Consider the following 27,059-nt stretch of genomic DNA (forward strand, 5'->3'; position numbering starts at 1 on the left):
GTCAAATCTAGACCCATTTGCAGGAAAGGTTCTTTGTCTTCCTGTTGTTCCTCATTACAAAAACCCTCATGCATAGAAGTGGGTTCTGCCTAAGTGGAAAATTTACAAACAAGAAACTAAGGATCAAATCTAAAAATTTTACTATTCAAAAAGCAACTGTTCAAAATACAGGGTTTTTTTCTGAATTAATTCATATCTACAGTGGAACTTCTTTCTCTCAATGTGCATGTTGCTGCAGACAGGAAAAGCACAGACCTGTTTGCTGCTCTCTCACCAAGTTTAAATTCTTAATAATTTACTACTTATTCAAACAAAACAAAAATATTTAAAGCAGCTAATGCAATGATTCTGAACATGCTTTAAATATATGTATGTATACTTCCAAATACTTCAATGGGAACAAAACAATTTTTGTTCCCTAACTTGACCTCCCTACCTACCAGAGTAGACTGTTCTCCTAAGATGTGTGTGACCTGGCTTGATACAACTTGAACACTTGAGTGATTAATAACATAAGAATGATGGTGACAAGGAAAGGAGAAAAATAAAGTATCAGCTTACTGTTATGCAAACAGGGAAATAAGTGTTTCTGCCTCTCTGAATACTGCTTTTGATGAAAATAAAAGTTCCCATACTCTTGTGTCCACTACAGTTCTCAGTTCTTCATTCTGACTCTTATCTGCAGTGAAGTCTCAGAGCATGCAGCACATGGGATGCTTCTGCCAGGCTGTGCTTCACTCAAACAATATGAGAGGGGAAAGCAGTTAAGCTTTTTTTCAAAGGCGATTTTAAGGCCTTGCGATATTTAAGTTTGTATAATCTTTGTGTGATGTTTCAGGTGACAGTTAGATGGAATTCAAGCTTTTTCTGTTTCTAGGATCTCTGATGCAACCAGTGTGGTTTTTAGGGAGTCTGAGGAAGGAGAGGATATGAATGCTTGCTGCTGCAACAATCTGTAAAACCTATTAAGGACCTTACAGGATTTTATGGTAATAAGAGTGAGAATATGCTGAAGAACAAAGGAAATCATATATTACAGAGAAGTTCTGCTCGACTAAAATTATTCTGGGAAGGACTCAGACTGAAGTCTACCTTTATAGAGAAAATTAGTTGCATCTCTTTATTTTTTTTTTTCCTACTGTACCTCTTCTTTGCGATCATCATTTTGCTTCTGGAATTGCCAATAGACTACAGCACGCTGAGATTTCGGACTGCACTCAAGGAAAGTGCTGCTGTTCTCTACTCCATAGATAATCTTTTCCTCCAGGGCCTGACCACTTGGGTTATCTGTAAAGCATGAAAAAAAAAAGAAAAAAAATTGCCATGAAACTTAATTACTCTTAATTGCTATGTAATTTCTTTTTAGAATTTTGACTTCTTTAAAGTGTTTAAAGATAAAAAATTAAAAAACAATTTCCCTGTATTAGTATACCATTTGAAAAATCTCCATCAACACCTCTATCTTTGTAAGGATGTAAGGAGCCACGGTATGTTTTTTGGTTTATTGTTTTGTGGGGTTTTATTTTTAATTGTGTTTTAAATCCTAACAGCTGTTAACATTTCAATATGAGAATTTAATGAATTTAATTGTGAATTTTTTTGTAAGCCTCATTATTATTCATCAAGGAAAACATCTAGGACATGACAGGAATTTTTAATAGCAAACTGTATGCAATGAGAAAACTCAGGGTGTAGTTGCAGAATGTTTGTAATGATGCCTCCTGGGCTCTATGGTCATAATACTTTAGAGCAAAGTAATAAAACATGAGGCTATTTAAAAGTAGAAGAATGTTTTTAGATTATATGGCACTGCAGTTTGCTGAAACTGTTAATGACCAGGAATAATGTTTTTGAGGAAACGATCTTCAATTAATCATTTCCTCTCATACTGATATAATTTATGGAAATGTAAGGAGGTTAATAAACTAGACATTATGGGAGGGGAAAAAGAAAGTTAAATAAATTACTTCCTTTTGAAACAACAATGTTTCAAGATATTCATCAACTTGCTGGAAATATCACATAGCTATAGGACTTATATGGTATTTGATTCTTCTCCAATACCACAGAAGCTTTCAGGCATCATGTTTCAACTGTCCACCTTAACTCTTTGAAATGCTGGTATGGACTTAAGTGACAACAGAACAATAATCCTGAAGAGTAGATGAGGAGGAAGGGGTGGGTAGGCTGTTGAACACTGTGTTGATCTCATGGGGTCTCCTGACTCCTTGCCATTCTTTGTCTTTCTTTCAATTTTTCACGTTTGAAAAGTTTTTCACATTTTTAGCACTGTTTTGAAATGCTTTAGAAGGAAAATTATGTCTATTTAAAGCACTATTTAAAGAGAAATCCTTTGTCCAGTTTTGTTAGCTCCCAACTGTGCCTTTCTCCTACTGGCCATGTTGTTTAGCAAACACAGGCTGTTTGTTAGATGGCTGTGACAAAGGTAAAAATAAAATTGAGCTCCTGACTTATGCTGATACAGAATTACATGTGACTTTCAATAATGACTTTCAGCCCTGGGAGAGGATGGCAAAAGGGATGTGGAGCAGAATGGTGCTCGCCCAGTTCTCATAAAACATCAAATGGCGTATTAACACTAAACAAATAGGAAATGGGTTTGCTTGCCCTCCTCTGCTGGATTGTGGACCTTTTAACCAAGTGAGTGGGGTGTTCTATTAAAAACTGAGTGAAACAACTTTTATGAGATCTCTCATAAACCATATTCCCGTGAAGAATATCAGTACAGCTGTGGGTCAGGAAGATGGGGAGCAGTGAAGGCATGAATTAGAAAACAAAGGAGCAAGAGAAAGGTAAAACAGCTGTAATAGAATATAGCCAAGGTGGTGAGGTGGATGGAGCACAGGTGAATTTGTGTTACTGAAACAGAAGAACTGAAGTATGTGAAGAGATTGACTGAATAAAGTTAGAAGTGATAAAGATTGGAAATGGTAACTGATGGGTCCAGATTTAACACTGTGAATGGCTGATGCACTGAACTCTTCTGTTTCAAGCCAGATGCTCTACTTAAGGAACAAAATTCACATGACTGAGCAGGCAGCCAGATATCCTCATGCAGAGAAAAGCTGTTTGATATCTGAACTGGGATCGACAACAGACAGCACATACAGGCCTTCAGCATAAGACAGTAGACAATATCCCCTTTTATAGCCTGGGACACATATGTTACTGCTCCAGTGATGTGTTTCTGGGAAACAGTGATTTACAGACTTCCATAATAAAGAATGGAAACACAGGGATTTCACCCTAGGATGCACACTCTGTCTCAATTCCTCTCCCAGGCTCCCATCTTAAACAACAGCAATCCAGCAATCCAATAGTTTGGGTATTTGTATTAGAAGTAGGAATATCAAGTCAAATTTCTAAGCCTAAGTGAATGTGGGTCCTCATCTCCAGCATCCTGAAAGGACAATTTAACCAGCAGATTACTCATTAGGGGGCTTGCAGGTCCATTTCATTATATTTTCCTGAACGTGGCTTAGTTCACATTACACAGAGGCAGAGCACATGTTACACTGTTCTCATTAGATCCAGGGGAGGCAGTTTTCTAAAAAGTTCATAAATATTGGTAAAAAGGACAAAACCAGGTATTTCTTTGGTAAAAGTCCTATGGCCCATGAGTAGCAGCATATTTTTAAATATATAGAGAAGTTTATGCTGGAAAACTTAGGTACTTAGAATGTTCTTAGTATCTAAGAATCTAGTAATGAGTTTTATTAGAAAATGTGCACTCTGGCACCATTTCAAATTTCTGTTTCCTTGGATCTGGTCTATGACATTCTAGTGTGTTAGAGAACACCATGGGAAGTGGGCAAAGTCCTCTTTACATTTCTTCACAGCTACAGAAAACACAATATGGGTGACAGACACACAATGAGAGAGGAAGCCTTTTAGAGAGCCTTCAATTTCCATTTCCATGTTTTGAAGGAGCAGAAGGCAGGTCCAGAAATGTCTATAAACTTCATGCAATATTAAGCAAACGGAGTGCAAGAAAGTAAGCAATGATGGAATAATCACAGGATCAGAGTGCAGCTTTGGGACTGAGATGCTGAAGAGACTGGATGGAAGAATGAAAGTCTAAGAAGTTCAGAAAAGCAGCTGGAGGAATTAGAAAATTATAGAAGTCATGAAGCTGGTAATGAAATTCAGCCCAAAATCCTGCCTGAAAGCAGTAATTCCCAAAATGAACCCAACAGCAGTATCAGTTTACTGCCCTGATAAATATCCTTTAAGTACATAATTTGTGACATAACTGAAGAAGTATGAAAGGCTAAGTACTTGTATCAAGATTGCTCTGCAGATGAATGAATCTCACAATACATTTTAATTCAGAGTGATTCTTTGAACTTCCCCTGGGGTAAATCATGTTAAAAAAAACACCTCTTCTTTAACAAGTTCTTCTTCAGAAAACCCCAAACTTTATTGTTTCTTGATACCTCTAGTATCTTACACTATGTAACATTGTCCTTTAGCTGCCACAAAGGTGACCACACTTTTAGATTTAAACATTAATGTCTGGGCAAACAGCTGTACAGTGAAGGATCCTCAGCTCTCTCTAATGTTGCTGTGCAGTCATTTTATACTTCTTATACATTTGCACCAAAGAGCAGCTGAAAACACTACATAAACCTGATTATAAATATTGCTTCAGACTGATTGCAAAGTTGCTTTCTGCATTGTCCTTAAAAGATATACACTAAGACAATATTCTCTTTTTGTGGGTTTGTTGGTTCATACGGGGAATCAATTGGCACTTCCTGTAAATGAATCTGTAGACAAGTAGTGAAAGAAATGAATTTTAAGCTTTTTTTTGTCTATAGACAAAACCAATTCTTCATCTGTTGTACAGGGAACTATTGGTCAAAAACAAATGAAAAACTCAGCATAAGTTGGCATAGGAAATGTATAGGTCATGAAGTCATCTGTACCATGTATGATCATGTGTAAATGACAAGTAAATATAGATGTAATAGATTTACAACTCAAGTGATTTAGAGAAAATTTCTTTTAACACCAATCTAAAACATTCATTAAGTATTATGATTGTGTATCCTTCACATCTAGGATCCAGAACTGCATTCCCTCACTAATTTTTGTAACTTACTGATCCTTCTAATGCTGTCTTATCTTGTTTCATATTTGCTCTGCTCATTTTGGCAAAGCTGTTCTAAAACTCATTTTGGTCAGGTGTACCATATAACTTTGTCCAGACCTTGAGTTCTTATGACTGTATCAGTGAAAAATCTGCATTTCTGGATTACTGTGAAACTGGAATGCTCTCTTCTCTTTGGACAGAAAGTACCTTTTTCAGACAAATATGCTTACCAAATATGGGAAGACATAAACCCAAAGTGTTTTGAAATGCTTTTTGCATCTATGAAAATAAAGAACAGACCTACAGTTGTATAAAGCACAGCTAGCAAAGGCTATGGAACATTAAAATGAACAGACCTGTGTTAGTAGACCAGTTCATAGTTTTGCACAGAGAGTAAAAATGTAAAGCTAAGAAATGCTCCTGCTGGTATTAAAATCAATGTTTAGTGCCTGGTGAAACTTTCCTATTCTGGAATTGAAAATCTCATTCCCAATATAAGGACGGTCTTATCTTGACTGTGTAAATATTACCTGATATCATGCAATGAGAAATGTGTGAGCTTTCTACTAATCACAATTGACTAGTTCAAATCTAAACTAGTTGTACATTCATGAGTTCTCAAAATGTGACAACTACATACTGACCACAGTCTATTCATGCACTTTTAAAACTCCTTTTTCCCTCTGAGTAACTTGGCCTGAGTCTGACAATCAGAAGTAAAAAGAAAAGCCATAATAATGTCAGCTCTGAGTTTCAAATGATTGAAATGAAGATAGAGAAAATTACTATTGGTAGTGAATGATAGCTAACCCAAAAGTAAAATTTAGGACTATTTATTATTTTTGCTATTACATGGACTGGAAAGACAAGAGGATTTTGAGGTACCTCCATTATCAGTCACCTCCTTGTTTTCCCAGTGGTTTAACCCTGAGATTAGGCCAGTTGGTTAGAGCATGGTGCTAATAACACCATGGTTGAGGGCTTGAGGATCTCTGTATGGCTCATTCAGTTACGAGCTGGACTCAATGGGTCCCTTCAAACTCAGAATATTCTGTGTGAAAAGTTCCTGTAGATGTGCCACAATCATGAGGAATCACTTTTTTCCAGCAGAGGGAAGCATTGCCTAAGTATTCCCTTCCCTTACAGCAAAATGGACATTTTTAATTTTCTGAGTGAAGGTCTTCTGAAAAGTTTGGCAACAAATCAGTAACTGTGAGAAGTTTGTCAGTCAAACGAGTCAGAAAAGGAAGCTGATCAATACACTGTGAAAATGAAACAGCTGACAAAAAAAAGCAAACCAAAATACATCTAAGAAAACCCATGCTGAAAGCACATGGGGATATGCCTGCTTCAAGAACATCCCAATCTTCAGAGCTTTTAGTGTGACACTTACAACAAAGGTCACTCCATATTTTGCCATGATAGTTACAAACACATTTGGTTTGTAATTTGATTTTGCTGTTATCATCTTATGCAAACTATGTACAGCAACATGGACATTTTCTTGATGTCATGAAGAAAATACAATTCTTTTCTGATATAATATGCCTAAAGTGATGGCATGGTATTATCAGGGAAGAGAAGCAGGAAAATTAAAATGCTTAAACTGTTTATTTGAGGAAAACTAACAAAAAAAAAAAAAACAGAAAACCAAACCCAAATAGACTTCAGTGTCTGATCCAGGCCATTGTAAGCTATCTAAATTGGGATAATGATGTATTATATTCATCTTTTGCAGATGTTCCAGACAATTGTCACCAACAAATCATTCACATGCTTCCTATCCTACTCTGTGCAGAGTCTGTAAATTACATACAAATGAGCTGCACTTGAGTGCTGCCCATAACTCACTGTGATGCTGCAGGTCTGAGCAGTGGGTGAGCGGGTCCCCGTTTCGGATGTCTTGTCGTCTGGTGCGCCTGCAAAGATCACATTTGAAATCTGTTAGTGCCCTTCCCGGTGCTCAACAGCAACAAATGGAACATTTCTGTAATTACAGAGGCCACAAGTGCACCTAAACAACATTAGGAGGGAAATCATATTGTTACTACTACATTCTGTGCATTATCATTTTGTAGGCTCAGGCTTTATTCTTACAGGTTAAGTCTTCAGACACTGGTAAATACATACCTCTGGCACGGAGATACTAAATAAATAAATAATGTTCAATGCTAATTATTAGTATTAAATAAATACCAAATAAAATAAAATATGAAGTTTATTTTAACTGTGTGGGCAATACTGGTCATACATAAATTCATTACTCGACTCACACATAGAGGGACTGCTGAAGCATTAGAATATATACCGTAGGGTTTAACATGCTTCAAAAGTACTTATTTGTGCAAGTACAGAATACTTTCAGTATTGCAGCATCTTTTAGATAGATTAAATGTTAAGATGGGTGCCTTTGAAAGAATGGTAAAGTGCTGTATTTTCTACACAATTTAAATTAAAAAGCACAGATCATTTCAGCTACCATGGGTTTCACTGAAACATTTCTGATAAAACCTTTTACAGAACTGTTCTAAATTGTCTTCAGAAAAACCAAAATAAAAACTTGAAAAGAAAGATTTTGAAATGCCATTTATTTTTTTATATTCTTTTGTAGCTTGAGTCTGAATTCTACCTTTGATTGAATGTCTTTTTAACTCTTCTCCCAGTTTGAATTCTACCGGCTCTTTTGAAAAACATGTTGATCTGTGCTAAAAAAAAATGTTGTGTTTCATTGAAAAGAGCTTTTTAATACAGTTTTGTTTTGCATGTGTTTTTTTGTCTTTGTCTGCTCCTAGTTTTGTTTAAATAGCTGTGACACAAAATTCAACTGAGCCAAAGAAAAGCGCTTCATATGAAAAAGAAAGAAAAAAAGAACCAGGCAAACAAAGATGTGTTTCAAGTGTGAGTACTTTACTTTAGGAATCGGAGAAAGCCTGAGGGCTTGCAAAATTAGAGGAGAACAAAGAGGATTAGGCTGCTGAACAATGCTGTGATTTCAGATTATGGTATCCAGCAACGGATATGCAAAAGTCAAGTAGCCTTGTAAAAAGCCTTGTTGGTCCCTCCCTTGTGACAGCAGCCCACATTTTTAAAAGCCATTGTTCTGCAGCAGAGATCACGTCTCTTCTCCACACCAGCCCTCTTTGCAGGCTCCCACTAACAGCCCAGCATCAGCTCATACCAAGAGTTCTCACAGAGGCTCAACTGCACAGCTGAGTCCTCTTGCCTGAAAGGTTTTAACCATACTCTTTTCCACTGAAAGCTACTGAAGCGTTAAACCTAAAACTAATTATACCAAGTACAGCAAAAGCTTTCTTTCTGAGGGAAAAAAAAAAAAAAAGTTAGATGAGCATTTTTATATATTTTTCTAAATAAAAACTTCTTTTGAATTATGAGTTAGGACATTTAGCACATTTTAGTAAGAAAGAATCTTCTGCTGAATAATATATGATTAAAAAATGTAAGAATCGTAATTTCCAATATCTTCATATTACTCATTACCAATGACAAAATCACACCCAAGATATAAGGAGCCATAAAATTTTGCTACCCCTACCTAAATTTTAAAACAGCATATTTATAAATGCAATTTGTAAAAAAGAAATCTGTGGAAAGACTCATATTACTGTCAATGGAGTTTGAATGAAATGTTTAGTTGGGATTTCAGGAAAATGTTGCACATGTCACCATTGTATCAACACAATGATTTATGAAATATGAACCAGAACACATCTGCAGAGGGTAAAGTGAAGTGGTCACACTACAGGAGCTCTGAACTGTCACTAAGACTTGTAAAATGCACAAAGAAAGAAAAACAAATAAAATCATGGCTTAAAAAATCTCAGTTAAAGAAAAAAAAAGAAGAAAAAAGAAACAAACAAAACCCAAACCCTAAACTCAACTATGAATAAAACATCTGTAAAATTGCCTCAGGAATCTATTTTCCCAATATTTCTGGAGCCTAAAATGACAAGAATTTATTATTAGGAAAATGTTGACATTTAAGCTGTTTCCAGCAATGCTGATTTTGTCATCAATGCATTCCAAGCTGGCTTGAGGCAATAGGTACAGCAGGTACCAGGTGAAGAGAGGATCCTCTCTCCCAGTAACACAGACCTCTACTCTGCTGCTGCTGCTGCTGCTGCTAAGGAAAAACTGGGGGCAAGAGGCAGAGACAGCAGCTTTTGCTTATGCATGTTTTGGATCCCAAGTTTTTTCTGTAGCTGTGCAACCCAGTTTGGCCCCAGGAAACCCCACGAGTTAATCCCTGTAAGAAGTCCCAGTCACTTTACCCCTGATGGCAAGGTGAGCTCCATCTGCAGCAGTAAGTTGGAGAGATAAGGAAAAGACAAAGAGCCCTATTTCTTCCACCAGTGTAAGCAGAGGAATGATGTGCTCTATGGATCTTGAGAGTGGCCTGGGGTAGGAATGTGTGCTAGGAATGCTGAGAAAAGATGAGGTTCAGGGATAGAGAGTAGCAGAAAACAGTGATTCAGTGACTCCTGATCTTACTGTCTCCTTGAGCTCAGAGGCAATACTCAACCATATAGATTTCTAATACTAAAGAACTTTTCAGAACAAAACAGTCTTTCAGACTCTCCTCAAAAACCTCACTGTTCCCTCTCCTTTCCTTCCTCTTCCAGAGAAACCACCATGCTACCAACAAAAATAAGAATTTAGCCCATGTAGCTGAGAAAATTTGACTGGCTCTTCTCTTGGGATGGGTTCTTTATTTTCTAAAGAATTTCACAAAAAGCTTTTCTCCTATTAACTCTGTTTCCTGGTGCAAAAATAGAAGCTGATGTTCCATGAGCAGCTTTTGTCATCAGTATTTGTTTAGGATACACTGTAATGCAAACCTCAAAATTTTAATTCCCTCCATCTGAAATGTCTGTGACAACTTCTCACCCTTTACCACATTTCATCTCCCTCAAGAACCAATCAAAACCTGTAATTTGGAATTCTGGCACTCTCAACCAAGTATTTGCTACAATTAATTTCTTTTATATAAACCCTTATGTGTATAAACCCTTGGATTCTTTGTTTCTTCATATGTGCAAGATGTCTGGCATATTCAATTTAATGTGAGCACTTTTTTATCATTTTACTCAATTTATCAATGGAATTTCAAACTACACCAATGTCTGCTTCTATTTGCAAATGTTTACCTGTTCAGTTATTTCTAATTTCTACTTCAATAGCCAGGAACTCTTCAGTAACTAGCTTGTATACTTTTAGAGAAGGAGTTTCAAAGATAAGGGGAAGCAAAGAAATAAGTACTCTAAACCTTCAGATCAGGCTTGTAAATTTTTAATAAAACTGTTATTTTTGATTTGGGGAGCCAGCTTTCCCCCAATGATTGCATTGCAAAGCCTTTAGCATCAGTGCAAGAGGGACTGTGGAACAGTGGCTGTTCAGATCCAGCAGCACCCGGACACACATCAGCACATACAAGTTATAATTCTCAATAATAACAATAATGTTATATATCACTAAAAAATATAAGTTTCCATCAGCGTCCAAATATTTTAGAAGTATTTCTCTTGAATCAGAATTCATGAAAATGCAGGATAATTTACTTGGGCAAGTAGTGATTTTCTTTGATTTTGAGCTCCCTTATTATGTTAGAGAAATGATTTTTTTTTATTTTTGCTGTTTACCAATGACTATAAAGTTAGGAGCTAATTTCAGAGACAACTCTTGTCTGAATGTTTTCTTACAGGAGCTTTTTAAGCCAGCCCAAGAAGTAGCAGTGGTCACTTTAAATCAACCAAGACTTCATATTGCATGTAGCTGCCACAAGGATGTTTTCTTTGGAAGAGAAAGGACTCCAGTTAACCATCCCCTAAAAAATCTCCAGAGCCCTCTGGTCATATTGAGACCATCAAAACAAATAGCAAACCATGCAGACATGCAGAACTCTCCCTACCTCTTGGCAGTGGGGAAGTAACGTGAGCAGGAGGAGCCATCCCAGGCACAGTAAGGGTCCCTTGCAAGGCAACACTCAGCACAAGCTTTTCCATACACATCACAGCGGTGCAAAGGAAGCTGTGAAACTCCAGTGGCTGAGCCAATGTAGAGCTGTTGCTGTTGTAAAAATTGAAAAAAAAAAAAAAGTTCAAAAATATTGCAAATTACAATTTTCTTTTTCTAGGAAAGCATAAAAATGTTATATCATCATCTGTTAGGATCATTTCAAATACAATAAAGGATCATGATCCTGATGTATGCTAAAGGAATGAGAACAGAATTGTCCCGAGGGTAAAAAAAATCAAATAGGAAAAACTTTATTTTTTCATTAAGTCCTTGGTGGGTACCCTAAACAGAAAGAAAATTAACGTACTCTTCAATTTTTCCTTTTGTATTCAGATCTTCACACTGGGAAAACACCCAAAGTCAGTGACAGAATGCAACAGAGAACATGCTTTTGAATTTGAACAAAAAGAAAATCAACACCAAAAAGAAAATACATTTCCTAAGCGTTACCTCAATTTATGCATGTGAGGAGGAAACCTGAAGTAAGTTATTTCAGACTGATGCTATGATATTTCAGTTTGGGAGTGGTGCTATGCATGCACTTCTTTGCATGCCTGGTAATTCCAATATTTTGTACTCTTTTCTATAAGTCATGATTTAACTGGAACATATCTTTAATGAGAGGAGAGGTTTTGTTTTGTTTTGGATAAAAACCAGTGTTGAGTAGAAGATGCAGTTCAAATGCAGAAGTAAATAAAAAAACATGCATGCAAAATGAAATACAGCCTTGCATGGCATCACAATAGAATATCTTGTCTCTCTCAATTTCCTCTCTGATATCAAATTCATGTGGTCCACTAGGGAAGCTGGCCCCAGAGGGATATGAGAAAACTGAACTTCTGATCCCATGTGAAAGTCCAAAGAGAGATATTTCAGATTAGGAAAAATTCACAAAGAAAACAAGTATTAGTGGGATGCAAAACTAGGGGAACACTAAATAAACAGATACACAAAAATTCAAGGCTATAATCCTTCTGGTTTGGAAGCACTGACATTTTGCTATCAAACCTTGACACTAAGCACCCACAGTGGACAGATGAGTGCCTGTCTTCAAGGTCCTACTCCAAGCAGTCCCATGAAGAAAATACAAATTTATTTTCATTTTTGTTTCTTTGAAAACATAAAGGTGGTGTGAAAAAAATAGGATTTCAAGAAATGTTATCAAAATTCTTCATCTCCTGCATTGCAATGTCCCAGAGGCACCATTTTCAGGAAATTCAGGGATGGAAGATGGCAGTGGTCACCTACCAACTAGACATAATGAGGACCAGGTAACAGGAGATAGCAGCACCAAAAACACTCATAAGAGGTGTTGTGTTAACTTCTTTCAGAGACAGCAGCTTGGCAGTTTATACAGCCATATTAATTGTAACAGAAACATCCTGCGCATTTATATAAACACCGGTATTTTCTCAAGGAAAATATGACAAGGAAAGCCCCCAAAGGAAAATTCACTGGCAGATTGAAAACTAAACCCTTTCAAAGCAGCTGCTTCCATCTATTATTGTTTCATAGCTGGGTTGTAAACCCACATTCTCCAGGCAGAAATCTCTGACCACACAGGGCTTTACACAAAGCCTGAACTGTACAAAACCATCCCAGTCAGAGTTGTAGCCTTAAGAAGAGAGGACACACAACAGACATGATGAGCTGCTTCTCTCTAACTGAAAGGACTTAATCAAGTACCCACCTTAGGGCTACATCCTGCAGTAAAAAGAGCAGCAATTGAAATCTTAGGTGACCTAACTGCTTCTCAAGGGAAGCCTCTTCTCTTTACTGATTATGGAGGCAGCAGAGGTCAAATTAGAGCTTCAGTTAAGTATCTTAAATGTCCAGATGGTATTGATCTGAGTCCTGTGTAATTGGGGCATTAATATCTGTATAAGCATGTAGGAACGTGTGGTGCAACTAATATAAAAATCAACCCAGAGAATGCACATGGGAAAATAAAGAATGGTGTAATGGTTTCCTATGTACCTCTGTAACCAATTTTATTTTGCAAAAATCCCCTCCCTGATTTCTAATAAATGTCTTTAGAATTAAAGAATGACCAGAAACCTAAGAAAAAAAAATGAGGCCAAAATAGGGTTACTTAAAAACTATATTCCTTGTAGATAAGTTCATAGTTCAGCCAGTGAACTGCAGCATATGTTTCAGGTGCTGCACAGCCTTAAGGCTGCTGCCTCGTTTGCTGCTCTTCTGATCATGGTTTTAGACTCCAGCTGGTGATCATTATTCTGGACACTAACAATATAAAAAATCCAGGCAGTATGAAATTCAGAAAATAGAAATAGAATTATTTGCATCAATGGTCTGACCTTCCTTTGCCATACCACAGTAAAACTGCCTTTTCAGCCATCTCTTCCAAGACATTGTTAATTTAATGAATTGAGATTATCAGATAAACCAGAGTCAAAAAAGAAAAAAGTCGTCCTCTAAAAATTCTTGCACAAGTATCAGAAATCAAGAAAAACTGAGACTAATATTTTAAGCAATCCAGTGGTTTCTGTTGACCCCACAGTGCTGCCCAAAAAAGTAGCCTCTCCTCAGAAAAAGTCAGACAAAGGGATAACAGAATGTGCAAAATGTAATGCTTAAGAGGAAGAACTGGAGCAGAATCTTTAAAGGAACTTTAGGGAGCATGAAATTCAAGTACCATTTGGTTAATTGAATGTCTTGAGAAGTAATGCAGAATAGTTCAGCATGCTGTTTAGGTGATATATCCATTTAGAGCTGGTCCTTTCTATGTGCTCACTATGGACAGAAGTGCTGATTGAATAAAATTCAGTATTTGGTACTATAAAAGTAGTCACTAAGATATTTCTGAAGGTGTCTGCCTTGCTTTTGCTTGAAAATCTTATACAAGAGAAACAAAGCTCTTTGTAGCAATTGACCCAACAAGGACTTGTTCAGCCAAGAATCTTGTCCTTTGCCCATGTCACCAGAAATCCACCAGCTTTTTTGAAGGAGCATCACAAAGCTGACCCTGAGAAAAAGGTGAGGTGTTGCTCTGCAAAAAGTCACCTTTGATTGAAACCCAGGCTGGACTTTTTGGCCTGCTTCCATGTTTGTAAGGGAAAAAATTATGGAGCTTCACCTGGCAGGCTCAAAGCCAAGAGGTACCATGTGTCCCTGTGAGCTGAAGCAGCTGCAGGGTGTTGCAGTGGCTCAAGGATGCTCTGAAGGTTTGTGTCTATTGCTAACAAAGCATAAACTGTTTAAGAGATAAGGTTACACAAGCCTAGGGCTCTGAACACAATCAGGAGGAATGTGTAGCTTCAGTGAGAAAATATAGACACAATTCCTGTGAGTTAAAGACAGCAGAGTAGAAAAAGAATGTATTAAGGCTTAGTCTTGCACATAAAAGCTAAATTTACTCATAAGCCACTCTTGCTCAAGGGCCAAATGCAGACTCAGAGAGAGACAGGAGCTTTAGAGCTTAATGTAATTTAAAACCTAATCTAAGTTCTGCTCCTGAAGAATTTGTAGATTTTGGTCTTTAGGAAGAGTAATTTGTAACATAACATATTGGCATGGTGGCAAAAGAGGTAGCTTTGAACAACCAGAGTAGTAAAACATTTAGAAATAAGGAGAAACTCCCTGTACCATGTTTTTATAATTGGATGAAAGATTTGTTAGTGAAAAAACAAAATGAAGTGATTATTTTTAAGGCATTCAATAGAACATGCTGGTTTTACTATTTACATTTCATGCTCTGGCTTTCCACAATGCATAGAATTATCGTGCTGTTTACATGAAAACCACCCTGCTTATCAGAACACAATGAGTAAAGTGTTTGAGTTATAGAACTGCAGTATTTTTAAATCATAAATGTAAAATGGAAACATGTTGCCATATACTTATTTCATACATATTGCCAAAAGCTTGTCATAGTGTATCATGATTCTGTCATTTTTAGCCTGAGGCTGGTTGATTTTTCATGAGTTTTACTCTGCCTGAATAACTTGTGGTTTATGCTCTTTTTTAGCTTCAGACAATTTTAGCAGTGTAAATTTGTTTTCAGAAAACTCAGGGAAAATTGTAATCTCTCCTGAATAACTAAAGATGCTTTGGAGGAAAAGCTGTATGAAAATGCCTGGTCAATTTTCAAATATGACTGGCTGCTTTAAGGGAATGTACTTATAAAAATAATCGAAATCAGAGCATTTTGGTATGATGTGGACATATATACAACTTGACAAGTCTGTTTTTAAATATCCCAGTATTCAATAGTATCTTTCTCTTTGTCCTGCCATTTTTGCTGATTTAGGTGGTAAACTGTTAGAACAGTGTCCCCCCCAAACATTTTCTGTCAAATACATGAATGCTTTCAGACAACTGTCCTAACACAGTGAATTCAGAGTTAAATATGCAGCATTTCAAATATAATATTGGCCTCTGTCCATTACAGAATGAATTTGACTTCTGTTTAATAATGTATAGAGTGAGGTAGAATTAACTAAATTTCACTTATAATGTGCACAATTTTTAGTGCACCTAGTCCTGAAAGTAATACCAAATCTCCTCTTTCCTGACAGTGACATGAACAAAAAGAAGTTCCCTATATTTACCAAATTAGCTTCCAGAAGAGCACATATATGAAAAAGAAAAAAAAAAAAGTTAAATTTGACACCACATTTTATGTCTCAGACTCCTGAGACAGGAAATGACAGTGGCTGGGATCCATCCACCTAATTCCAGGCAAAACTGGAAGATAGGCCCCTAATACTCACTTCATTCCTGGACTGCAAACCAATGTTCTTTGCACAACCACATAATTTATCAACTGCTTCACAAATTTGCTTAGAAATGCAGGAATCACCTTTACTGTAAGTCAGACAAAACTTTACCTCTATCCATCAAGAAGTTCCATTCATTTTAGTCATGGGCTCGTTTTATAGCACATATTTTTTCTATAAGCAGCTTGCTATTAGTGTACTCAAGAGAAAGTAGGAAATATAAATTTGGGAGCGTGAAACCCTTCTCTCAACCACATCACTGAACCAGAAGGCCATGGAAAATTTGGCCTGCATCAGGTCAGTTGATCTTTTGTTAAAGCTGAATGGCACAATGGAATGGGCAGAGGACAGAAAGACAGGAGGATGTCTCATTTCCATCCTTTGCTTCCACCATCTGTATTATGTACCACTATTCTGCAGTGACTAGAACTAGTCCCATTAAAGAAAGGCACCAAGTTTGGCCACTCCTTTTGAACAGTCTCTCTGTCATGGAAGCATTCTATAATGTGGACTTTTTTTTTTTCTAGAGATCCACCAGACAGCTGGTTAGTTTGCATTTAGTTTCCACCTTACCAGTCAGTAAGTAACACATACTAGGCTTTTCCTTTCCCCATTGCATGTCACATTTTCCTGAGAAAATACTGCTGTTTATGTAAAGAGATGGGATGCTGCTGCTGCAATTAATATGTCTCTGCTGACTGCCAAGTTACTGTCTCTAGAAGACAGAGACCAATAAATATTTGAAAGGTATTTAACATTTGTGCACATATTACCTGCTTTGTGGAAATCTTCATTGCTGAAATAACCGTGGGCTCCTAGGGAAAAACAGAGTTAAAATTTAAAATGAGCTACAAACATAAAAATTCTGTTACAATACTATTTGCATAAGGTAAAACCCCTGAAATTAAACTAGAAACTCCCTAGTAATAGTCCTTGTTGTCATTTGCAGTGGAGTAATTTCTAGCTGTAGAGGAATTAGAATGCATGTACATATCTGAGTGCATCTTTGATTGCTATGTTGATTGTAGATATTTAATTTCCATTATGAATAGAGTTTAATTGTGATCACTTTGTCACTAGTTCCACATCTTGAATTTTTTACCAACACTTCATACTAAAATTGCATTTCAAGAACTTCCCAGGTAATATGAAAATCATAATGGCTATATGAAAATTCATAGATACTATTTATTAAGGTAATAACACTGAAATAAGCAATTCATTTTAAGTATATAGAGATGAAAACCTCATTCCTGTGAAATTTTATTCATAAGAACAAGTTTTAATCCCAAGTATAATCTTTTTAACTGCTCCACACTATTCACTTATATAGAAGTTACATGCATTTTCAGAACATGTAACCAAAATGAGGAAGAGCTTCTTAGCACTCTGGAATATCCATCATTTAATCAACTGTTACAACTTCTAGGTCCAGGTTCTTGGATGGATTTTAATTTTAAAAGTGGCATAATTAGACAGAGTGCAACTCAATTTTGCATGAACTTTATTCCATCTGGAAATCTGCTATTGATCATACTTTTGATCATCATACCTTTGGTTGTGTACATTAATAAAGTGTTTATTAAGCTTTTATACTTGTATAGTTTTCAACTTGCTTATCCTGAGAGAATTTGATATGGGTCAGTGGATGGTAAGCATGGACTCGCCCTTACAGTGGGGTTAATAGAGCTTATATTAGAAATCATCAATTAAATGTAACATTTGAATGAAAATTGAAAAACAAACAAACTCATTAGTTTGTTTGCTCAGCTGTTCAGAGAAATATTGCACAAATGGGGTTTAAAGAGGCATTTGTTATCAATGTAACAGATATGAAAGACTTTCAGCTCTGTGGAATTTTAAATGAAAAGCATTGTACTCAGGACATTGCAGCTTAACATCAAAATGCATTGCTCATGATGCACATATACCCTTTACAACTAAAGTAAACTTAAATTTGGATGAGGCACTTGTAAAATCTGTTGGAAATTCCCTATTGAAAGATTCATATCTTATACACACAAATTCTGCTTATTCCACTGAAATACATTAATGCCCTCTTTAAGGCTTAAATACATGTCTAAAGAGATAATTGAGCTTTCAAGTAAATCAGAACACCAAAATACCTTCATGCAATGAAAAAATACACATGTAAAGTAAAATTTCGAATTTGAATTTGCCATTACCTATTCTACTTCTGCAAAACCTTTCTGAAGTAAAATGAATTCTATTTATTTTCCTTCTTTCACTTTTATATTTTTCTGATCTCCTATAGCTTGGCACTTCTACCTGTTTCAGGGAAGAGATTCTTATAAACAATTTCCAAATTACCCTGTGTTTGTGTAATGACTTTTGCATGTACAAAAAGGAAAAAAAAATCTTGTCTCGTTTTCTTCTCATAGTTTCTATGTTAAGAAGGGAAAAAAAAAGCACCCTAGATTTCTGTCCTCAAAAAACCCCATGGATTGCAAGAACTGGGACACATATTTTGCAGTGGTATCTTGCACTCAGAACAGAGGTTTCTGAGCATGACTGGTACCAGTAACAGCAGGAATGCCCACAAGAAGCTCTGTTCAGCTAGATGGCTGACAGAGACAAGATTGTCTCTGCTCAGAAAAAGGTGAAGGGATGGCAACAGAGTTTGATGAGGACGTGGTGGCAGGGCCAGGGCACAGTCCCTATCAGCACAGGAGGCTCCTGGAGCATGCCAGCAGCATCTTCACACTGTGCTCCCAGCCAGGGACAAGCCCCAGCTGCCTGGAGATGGGGAAGTGGTGCCATAAAACGGCATTGACAGGAAGAGTAACGTGGGGAATGTAAATGATTCCTTGTTGTGTACAAAACACGAGACATCCCTGGGTTCTGTCTGGGAAGTGTTTGAAAGGTTTACTCAGCCCTTCCTTGTAGGGCTGCCTATGGGATGCTGTATTTTTTACGTGGCTCAAACGGGAAAAATGGAGAAGATTGATTTCACCAAAAAGTGTTAGAGGTATGGGGTCTTTATGGTGCCTTGTGTCAGACCACGAAAATGAGACCCCAAAGTGACCTTTGAAAATATAAACACTTTGTTCCTCAGATTATTAAGCATAAGAAATGTGGACAGATCACTGTTTTACCTAAGGTAGTTCCTAGTTACAATATGCTGATAGTCTGAATATTTTTGAGAATTGATGCAATTATAAATTCATATATTGCATATCACTGTGGGAGAAAACAGACAGGCACTGTTCCCAGACCCACACAGGTAGATATTCAACTCCAGCATGCAACAGCTCTAAGATTCAGAAATACTAATTTACTTTTTAAACCATGGAACAAGAGCCCAGAATGCTATTTCTTTTATCATTAACCTCCAGCTCGCACTGAAACTTTCAAGATTTATTTTGACTGGTGTCGGGCTCTCTAAATGACAAGCTAATTAGAGGGGTATGCCAGGCTATTCCTTGGCTAGACTGCAAGTAGTTGAGTTTGCAGCTGTCCACAGAGAAATCTACAACCTGACACTTGAAATTTAGCTGCACTTACCCGAAAGACTGTCATTTCTTCCAGCAAGACTTCCTCTAATTCGTGCCAAGTCTCCTTAGGAATTGAAACCACTTTAAGAACCGTTCCAATATCTTGAAAAGGGGGGAAAAAAACGTGTTTTCAGGTGCTTAAGATGAATACTTCTGCTTTGTAGCAGCCAGAATTTCTTGTGGTATATAATTATTTCACATATAAAGACTATGAAGCTACATATCTCTCAGCACTCATTCAAAATAACTGCTATTTAAAATAACCTCAGAAAACAACGTATTTCAGTAGAACATGTAAGTATTTGAATTATCAAAATGCATCAAAGAAAATACATACTATTATGGTTATTAAGGAATAGACAGGACTGAAATACTATTTAGGTGACAGTATAAAATGACAGATTCATGACTGGGGAAGGAAATGCTCTAAATTTACCCAGGTGTGTTTTATAGTCCATTTTGAATATGATGTTTTTCTTTCTTAAAATGCATGTGAAGATACTGCAGTATGGCTATAAAACCATCTGGACAAACGTTCTCAGACAGATGAAGCTGTTAGGTCTCTTAAGTACCTGCGATCTTCCCTGTGTCAAACAAAGTACCTAAGATGTATAAGCCCCTTAAGGCATCTCTATTTCTCTGTGTGTAAGATGCTGGTTCTTCACTGAGGGGTGAAAAGCATACAATGTGTGCCTTTGGTTTAGAAATAGGTGTGTGCCAGCAATTTAGTATTATATCAAATTACATTTTTTGAGTTTTGCAACAAGCTTTAAAATCAACAAGGCCAGCACGTGAAATTCCAGAGCCACAGCCTTTGGTTTTGTGAACATGGTTGAGACTAAAGACCATCTCTGTTATTCAGCTTCTGCATCTGTAATTTATTTCTTTGTTTCTACGAGCACAATTTCCAGGAAACAACAAAAACACAAAGAACCATTTCTAGGTTGGCACACATCACTGCAGACTCTCTGAAATGGAAACAATCTGTATGCGACTTTTCTTTTTAACCAGCCAAGTGTAGTGCCATGTAAATGTATCACAGGTAGAATAACTATGTCCCTAAGGACTCTTCATGTTGCACATCCTACAGCTTTAATGGTTTAGGAAAACATAAGGCATTTTAAGTGGATAAAATTCTTAAATAACTATAAAGGTTGACATTCTTAAAACAAGAATTTAACCATCAATTACACAAAAGCATATATATATATACATTTTATAAGTATATATAGTTTGTGGGTGTTAGCTGAAATTTCTGAATAAAAAGATGACAACTCTACTTCTATATCTAAAATGAACGTAAAACTGAGACAAAGAAATCACATGCATTAGAAATGTTTTTATAGGGCAATGGACTTGAAAGCTATTGAATCAAAAAGAAAATACTGGTACTTAACTTTACATGGTTTTGTATTTAAGTATTCTAGAAAACCTGGAATATCCTGTAGAACTGAGATTTTTCATTTTTTCCATCTGCTTCCCTTTAAGCAGATGTTGGTTGCTAGATAGATAGATATTTTTGGAATTTTAGAAAGATGCAATTTCTTTTCCCCTGGAATATGTACATTACTGTTTTCTTTCATTAGCCAAAAATTAATATATTCTTTTAAAAACACAAAGTATTAGTTATTTCTTAAAGCAACAACAAAGCAAAGCACATCTTTCTTTTTATTTAGGCATCTACATGTTCAAATTCTGCTACTAAAATATACTAGATGAGTTTGGATTGGTTTCATTATGATCACTGCGACTGATTGACTATATTTAGAACAAGAAATATTGAGAATGTTTCAGAACAAATACAATATAAACTTTAAAATAATAAGAAAAAATCCACATTTCTACTGCAGAGTAATTCAGAATAACAGAAAACCTAACAGTAGTTATATTTGTAATTTAATTGATGAGTTAATTTCCTTAATTATCCTGGTAATATGATGACTGTGGTTTTGAGGAAAATACATTTTATGGGTGAAGAACAGGGAACTCTGACATAATAAACATAACAGTGTAGCAAAGTGTCACAACTCTATTCAGTGCTGGACTAGGACTGTCCTCAGTCCCAGCCCATTAAATGCTATATCCTAGAAATAAAGGGAGATTTTTCATAAAACAGACTGAGTGGGCATTGAGCAGACACAAGTTTCCCATAATGTTGTTTCAACAAAAGGTCAGACTTTTAAGTGGCTCCTGCAACAATTACAGTTGCCTGATCTCAAGAAAGCCTCTGAGGTCAAAGATACACTGAGTTAATCACTGTGGAGACTCTGGTCAGGCCATAGGTACCAAAGTGGAGCTTTATCTGACTTCTACATCAAGTTTTACAGAGTAGCATTTCAAACAATTTCACACAAACAGAATCAGGCGTCTCCTTTAGGATCAATAGGCTCTGCTTAGAAAGATAAGATTACTGTTATTAATTGGCTTTACTGACAGAGGTACTTTAACTGTGCCAAAGGATGCCAAACATTAGACCATCAGGATATGCATGAAATCCTGTTTTTTCTGATTACTTTCAAGCACACTGATAGGATTTTATTTTCATTGTGAAACACATTGGTACAATCAGAGTGGGAAAGAAACTGCTCAGCTCAAGATTTCCCCCACAGGAACGGAAAATGTGACCACACTGGATGGCTATTAATTATGTTGTGTTCAATTATCATCAGTTATTCAGTGAAAAGGAAAAAAAAAAACTATTTCTTCAACATAGTGCAGTTCAGCAGCACATGGGAATAATGTAGATTGCTCTAACAGCAATGGGAAAATACAGAGAAATATTATCTAATCTGATGGGACAGACCTGCACAGAAAAACCCAGCCATACCCCAGGGAGCATAATTCTGGCTTTGTCATAGATTCAGATCACCAAGTGGGAAAATGGACTGTGACTAAAGTCCCTAATCTGCTTCCCAGTTAGTTCTTTGCTTGGGAAGAAGTAATACATGCTGATTGTGTATCTGTTTGTGATTCCTCTGACTCTGAGCAGCTGGCTCAGGACAGCTCTCTGGCAGAAGGCAGGCAGGGCTCAGTGCTGCCTCTTTGCCTCCCCCCCAACATGGAAGACACCTTTTCCTGATTCTGGAAACCACAATAAGGACAGTGAGCTCAGAGGAACACGAAGCAGCTTCTGTGCTCCAGCTCTAGGCATGGGTGTTGCAATGCCTGATTTTGTCCCACGAGGGTATGACCTCCTGCTGGAAGAAAAATGGTTTCTACAGGCAAAAGTAGTATTTCAAAAAATAAAAACACTCTGCACTTAAAAAGACAGGATTTTAGTGCTGAAATATCTTTTGGAAAGTGCAAGTAATAACGTTTCAACACTTTTCTTATAGTTTGTGGGCAGGGCTATCACCAGCACTGGATGGAATCCTGAGCATTTACCTCACATCTGAATATTAGTGGTGTAGGAAAACCCTAAACTCAAAGGTAAAAATTATCATTTAGGTTCTTTTAGAGGGAGATCTTGCCTGACTGATTTACCTAAGAACTTCTAGACATAATAACTAAATAGCCAGTGTCTGCAATGATAACTAGCTCAGTTTTAAGCAAATCTTCCTGCACTGCCTGAAACAGAAAGGAACTTCTGTCTTTTCATCTAACTCTAACAGCAGTCTTGAGGAAAGTACAGTGAATCTCTGGAAGAACTTTTTGCTTTCCCTTGCAAAAATAAATGCATCTTTCTTAGCCCACCGGCTAAGATTTGGAGAGTTAAATGCCACCTCTTTTTCTCAAGAAATATACTTAAATAAGTTCCTTATGTTTGTTCAGCATCATACCATATATGTGACTAATTTGTTTTTTGTGGGCCAAATCAGGTCATAGAGGACTTGTTGAAAGGCACCAAACACTGTGAATTGTGGATGACATTGAAGTCTCTAATGTGTGATGGAAAATCTATATGTTGTGTAAAATCATATGAAAATACTTGTCAATGTTTTATGCAAGAACATACTGTAGCACTGGTATCTAATAACTCAGTTTACAGCTTTGAAGTGCTTTAACCCTTCCTGCAGAGCTGTGTTTCCTGCAGTAAATGTTCTGAATTGTTATACTTGCACTGTGTTTGGTACACAAAACTTCACCAGCTCTCAGTTTACTCATAATACATTTCAGGCATCAACATGAAAGAGATCTTACATTTATTGCTTTGGAAATCTGACTCCAGGTTTAGAGTACCAGAACTGTATTTAAAGTATGTAAATTTGGACTGCTATAAGACAGACACAGAGGTATTTTTTGGTCCAACACTGAAAAGAAGCAGTAGGGTTTTGGTTTGATTTGGTTTGGCTTCACGATGCCAATGTCTAATTACTAGTAATTATGTTCAGTAGAAGTTTAAAATACTTTTATTCAACATAACTGAAGCACCAGCCAACTAATGTAAAACTTTTGCAGATGAAGAAACAGATTCACAAGATCCAATTGCTACTCAGCAGAGTTTTGAAACCACTGAATTTGGGAAAATGCCTATCAGCTAATTTTTGGACACTCTTTCTCATTATTACCTTTCTGGAAAAAATGTCTTTTCTGAGTGCTTATTTGCACTTCTCTTAAGATGCCCAAAGCTGTATGATTCTGCAAATGCTTTGGAAAGGATATCATCTTTCTATTTGAATACCAGCTCTTCTGAAACACTCCATTTGTGCCAGATATCTTCATCTTAAGTAAAATGATACAACCTCTTGGCTGAAGGGCTGAGCATCTTAAGGCAATACTTGAAATAGTTGAAAGGCACAAAACACTTTTACCATACCTGGATATTTGCCTCATTCACGTTAATACTTTTTAAGCTGCACTTCAAAATGGGTACCTCAAACCCCTCATTTTAATACTAAATTATAATAAATAAGGCAAGACATTTCTAATAAAAACCCCTAAAAGCAGTAGCTGGAAAGAGGGTGGTTTGATCTTAGTCCAGTTGGCAAAGCTCCTACAGAATTAAGCTGTGCAGGCTATGGCCTGAACCTGTAACACTGGATGCTTGTAACAAAGACCTCCCCACATGCACAGTTTTGGGTCCTGCCCCAAATTTTCACATGTTTACACTGTTCTTCAGTCAATGCTCTGTCTTTCAGAGTATGAATTTTTATCTGCTGTAGGTTTCCATCAATCCTGGAGGAGGATAAGAGTGTAGATTCAAGACCTCTCACCTGTGCCAATGAACATCACATCATACTGGCCATCTTCTGCATCTACCCGATCCACCACGATCTGTGTGAACTGGTAATCCACGTCTGTTTTGATCATGATGGGACGGTTGTTGATGGGGAATACTGGGTTGTACATGGCAGGATGGCTTCTGGCAAATGTGATAACTTCATCAGGAAGGTCCTTGGTGGAATCAAAACCTCCAAATGTTTTACTGGGACACTAGGAAAACAAAAAGGGAAACATTTTATTATTTATCAGCCCATCTACGGCAGTCTATAATTAAATATGTCAGGGAATCTAAGATTTTTGTGACAGACAGCAAAAGATAATTCTATCACTCATAGTCTCTATTTTTAAATTTATTTGGGATTTAAATCAATATGGTTAACAAAATGCAAATGATCCTCATACATCACTTTTCCTATTCCTTTTCAGTGCAAAAGGCTTTTAAGTCCAGTTGTGATTAGTATTAGTCTTTAATTGCCAGAAAGAAGAAATCCTGAAATATCTAAATCATTCAATACAAGGCAAGCAATTCAGTATTTGGTTATGTATATAACACAAAATTAATTAATTATGATATTGTGAGAAATTATATTCGCTTCCAAAAAAATTAAAAGGTTTATTAAAAACTTATCAAAAATACAACAGAAGACTGAATAGAGAAAATATATTACGGCTCTGGGGGTGGAGGATCTTTCCCCCATTGGATGTTCCACCTTTTAACCCTTTAGCCCCACCCAAAGTTCTGTCCATCGACTCCTTTTCACTGTCCAGTGGTGGAGTTCACTTCCTTAAATCTTGATTGGAGGTCAGTTGCTTGTTGCCATAGCAACAAGCTGACCCTCTCAAATGTCCTGAACCCAGGCCACCCACTGATAACAATGCAAGGGGGGGTAAAACATAACTATAAGTCTATAAAACTTCTCTTAACATATATACATAATATTTGTCTCTTAATTGTGAGAGTCAACCCTCTCATTACTCATCTGTCACACCATCATCTTTGTTTCAAAGTATTGTCTTCAGAAGTTCACTGGAAGTCCAAATTTCTGTGTGAGGAACCAAATCCTTAAATCCTGGGACAATGCCCTGTTCTACTGACTTTTCAAACCCCTGCTTGTCTCAACAACTCTGTGTCCTCCATGTAGTCCCGATAATGTGGATCCTGTTACGCTAAATCAAATCTAGTGAGTCATGTCTTAAATGTATCTTTTTTTTCCCCTCTGATTCTAAAGAAAGCCTTCTGTGAGTGTTACTCATCACACTGTCCACATGAACTCTTAGGTGAGAGGATCTTACTAAGGAACTGCAGTAACTCCTCACTGTCCTGCACAGCTGGTGTGTCCCATTGGGATGAATCTGGTCCAATGATGTAAGACAGAAAAGAATCACTTTTCCCCTGCATATACCCAGGGGTGGGCCAGACAGTTTTGCCTCTCATCTGTGAGAACCACAGGGCTCTTCTTTTCACATTTAACTTATGTTCTCCCACTCTAAGCAGAAACCAGAGAGGTAAGACCATGGTCTTGGTAGCCACAAAAGTATTCCTCCACTTTCAGCTATTACATATCCCCATCAGGACACTCTGTGGCTGATCATCACCATTTGTCATCATCTCTTCTATAGAATTGGTAAGTATTTCATGAACAGTTACCTGTAACATTAACATAAGCATTAGCACTATATTAGTACTGTTAATGGGTGAATGAAACCATGAGCCACCATGACCAAAGGCCAAAGATACTTGTCAAAGATATTGGTGAGCCCAACTACAGATCTGTTCAGATAACTCTTAAAGACATATAAAACACTGAATCCCAGCTGAAATTAATTATTTTCCAGTATTTGACCTTCAAATATAAACAACTGGTGTTAAAATGACTGAGATAATTTGCCCTTTATATCCAGGTATAAAATGCCTTCCAATTAAATTAAAAACCTAGCGGACAAGATCTTATTAAGCAAGAATCCAGACCTTGCAGGATGCTCAACAGAAAAAAAATCGATTGTCTTTGCTATCACCTTGATCCAAATTATTAATAATTCAACAGAAATGAAATTTAAAAATCAATGTCAAAAAAGAGTAGTTGCTTTACTCAGCAAAGGGACACTTCCAGCATGGACATATAAAGTGTAAATTGTCCCTTGTGGGCATATTTGTTAGTAAGCAAATTCCATATTTGTTAGTAAGCAAATTCTGTTTTTATGGAAGGTAAGAGAGGAGAGAAGAAGAATATTTGATTAAGGCATGTGGAGCAGACAAAGCAGAAACCAAATTAGCTATCTATTTGAGTTTTTCAAGATTTTTTTAACCTTTTTCTTATTATTATATGTTGTTGCTCTTTTGTACAAAAATATTACAAAGAGAAAATCAGATGGACTTTTCATGATTGTTGGCCAAACCATTCTCTGTCTCAAAAATAGTGTTTCAAATGCTGCACTTTAAGTTTGCTTTGCATCTCAATTAATATTCTAGCTACAGTTCAATACTAATTACTT

General features: G+C 36.7%; 1 protein-coding gene across 2 annotated transcripts in view; it reads right to left on the reverse strand.

The window, feature by feature from the left end:
* SEMA3A (semaphorin 3A) overlaps positions 1 to 27,059 on the reverse strand; it is a 165,315-nt gene that overhangs the window by 4,682 nt on the left and 133,574 nt on the right. For both annotated transcript variants that reach the window (XM_077179195.1, XM_054631159.2), the window contains 6 exons: positions 24,557 to 24,776; positions 19,414 to 19,505; positions 16,662 to 16,703; positions 11,043 to 11,200; positions 6,968 to 7,035; positions 1,145 to 1,287 (listed from right to left, as the gene is read on the reverse strand). In XM_077179195.1, coding sequence (XP_077035310.1) covers positions 1,145 to 1,287; positions 6,968 to 7,035; positions 11,043 to 11,200; positions 16,662 to 16,703; positions 19,414 to 19,505; positions 24,557 to 24,776 — 723 coding nt within the window. The remainder of the gene's footprint in view (positions 1 to 1,144; positions 1,288 to 6,967; positions 7,036 to 11,042; positions 11,201 to 16,661; positions 16,704 to 19,413; positions 19,506 to 24,556; positions 24,777 to 27,059) is intronic.

The sequence above is a fragment of the Agelaius phoeniceus genome, chromosome 5 (assembly GCF_051311805.1).
Source record: "Agelaius phoeniceus isolate bAgePho1 chromosome 5, bAgePho1.hap1, whole genome shotgun sequence".
Lineage (NCBI taxonomy): Eukaryota > Metazoa > Chordata > Aves > Passeriformes > Icteridae > Agelaius > Agelaius phoeniceus.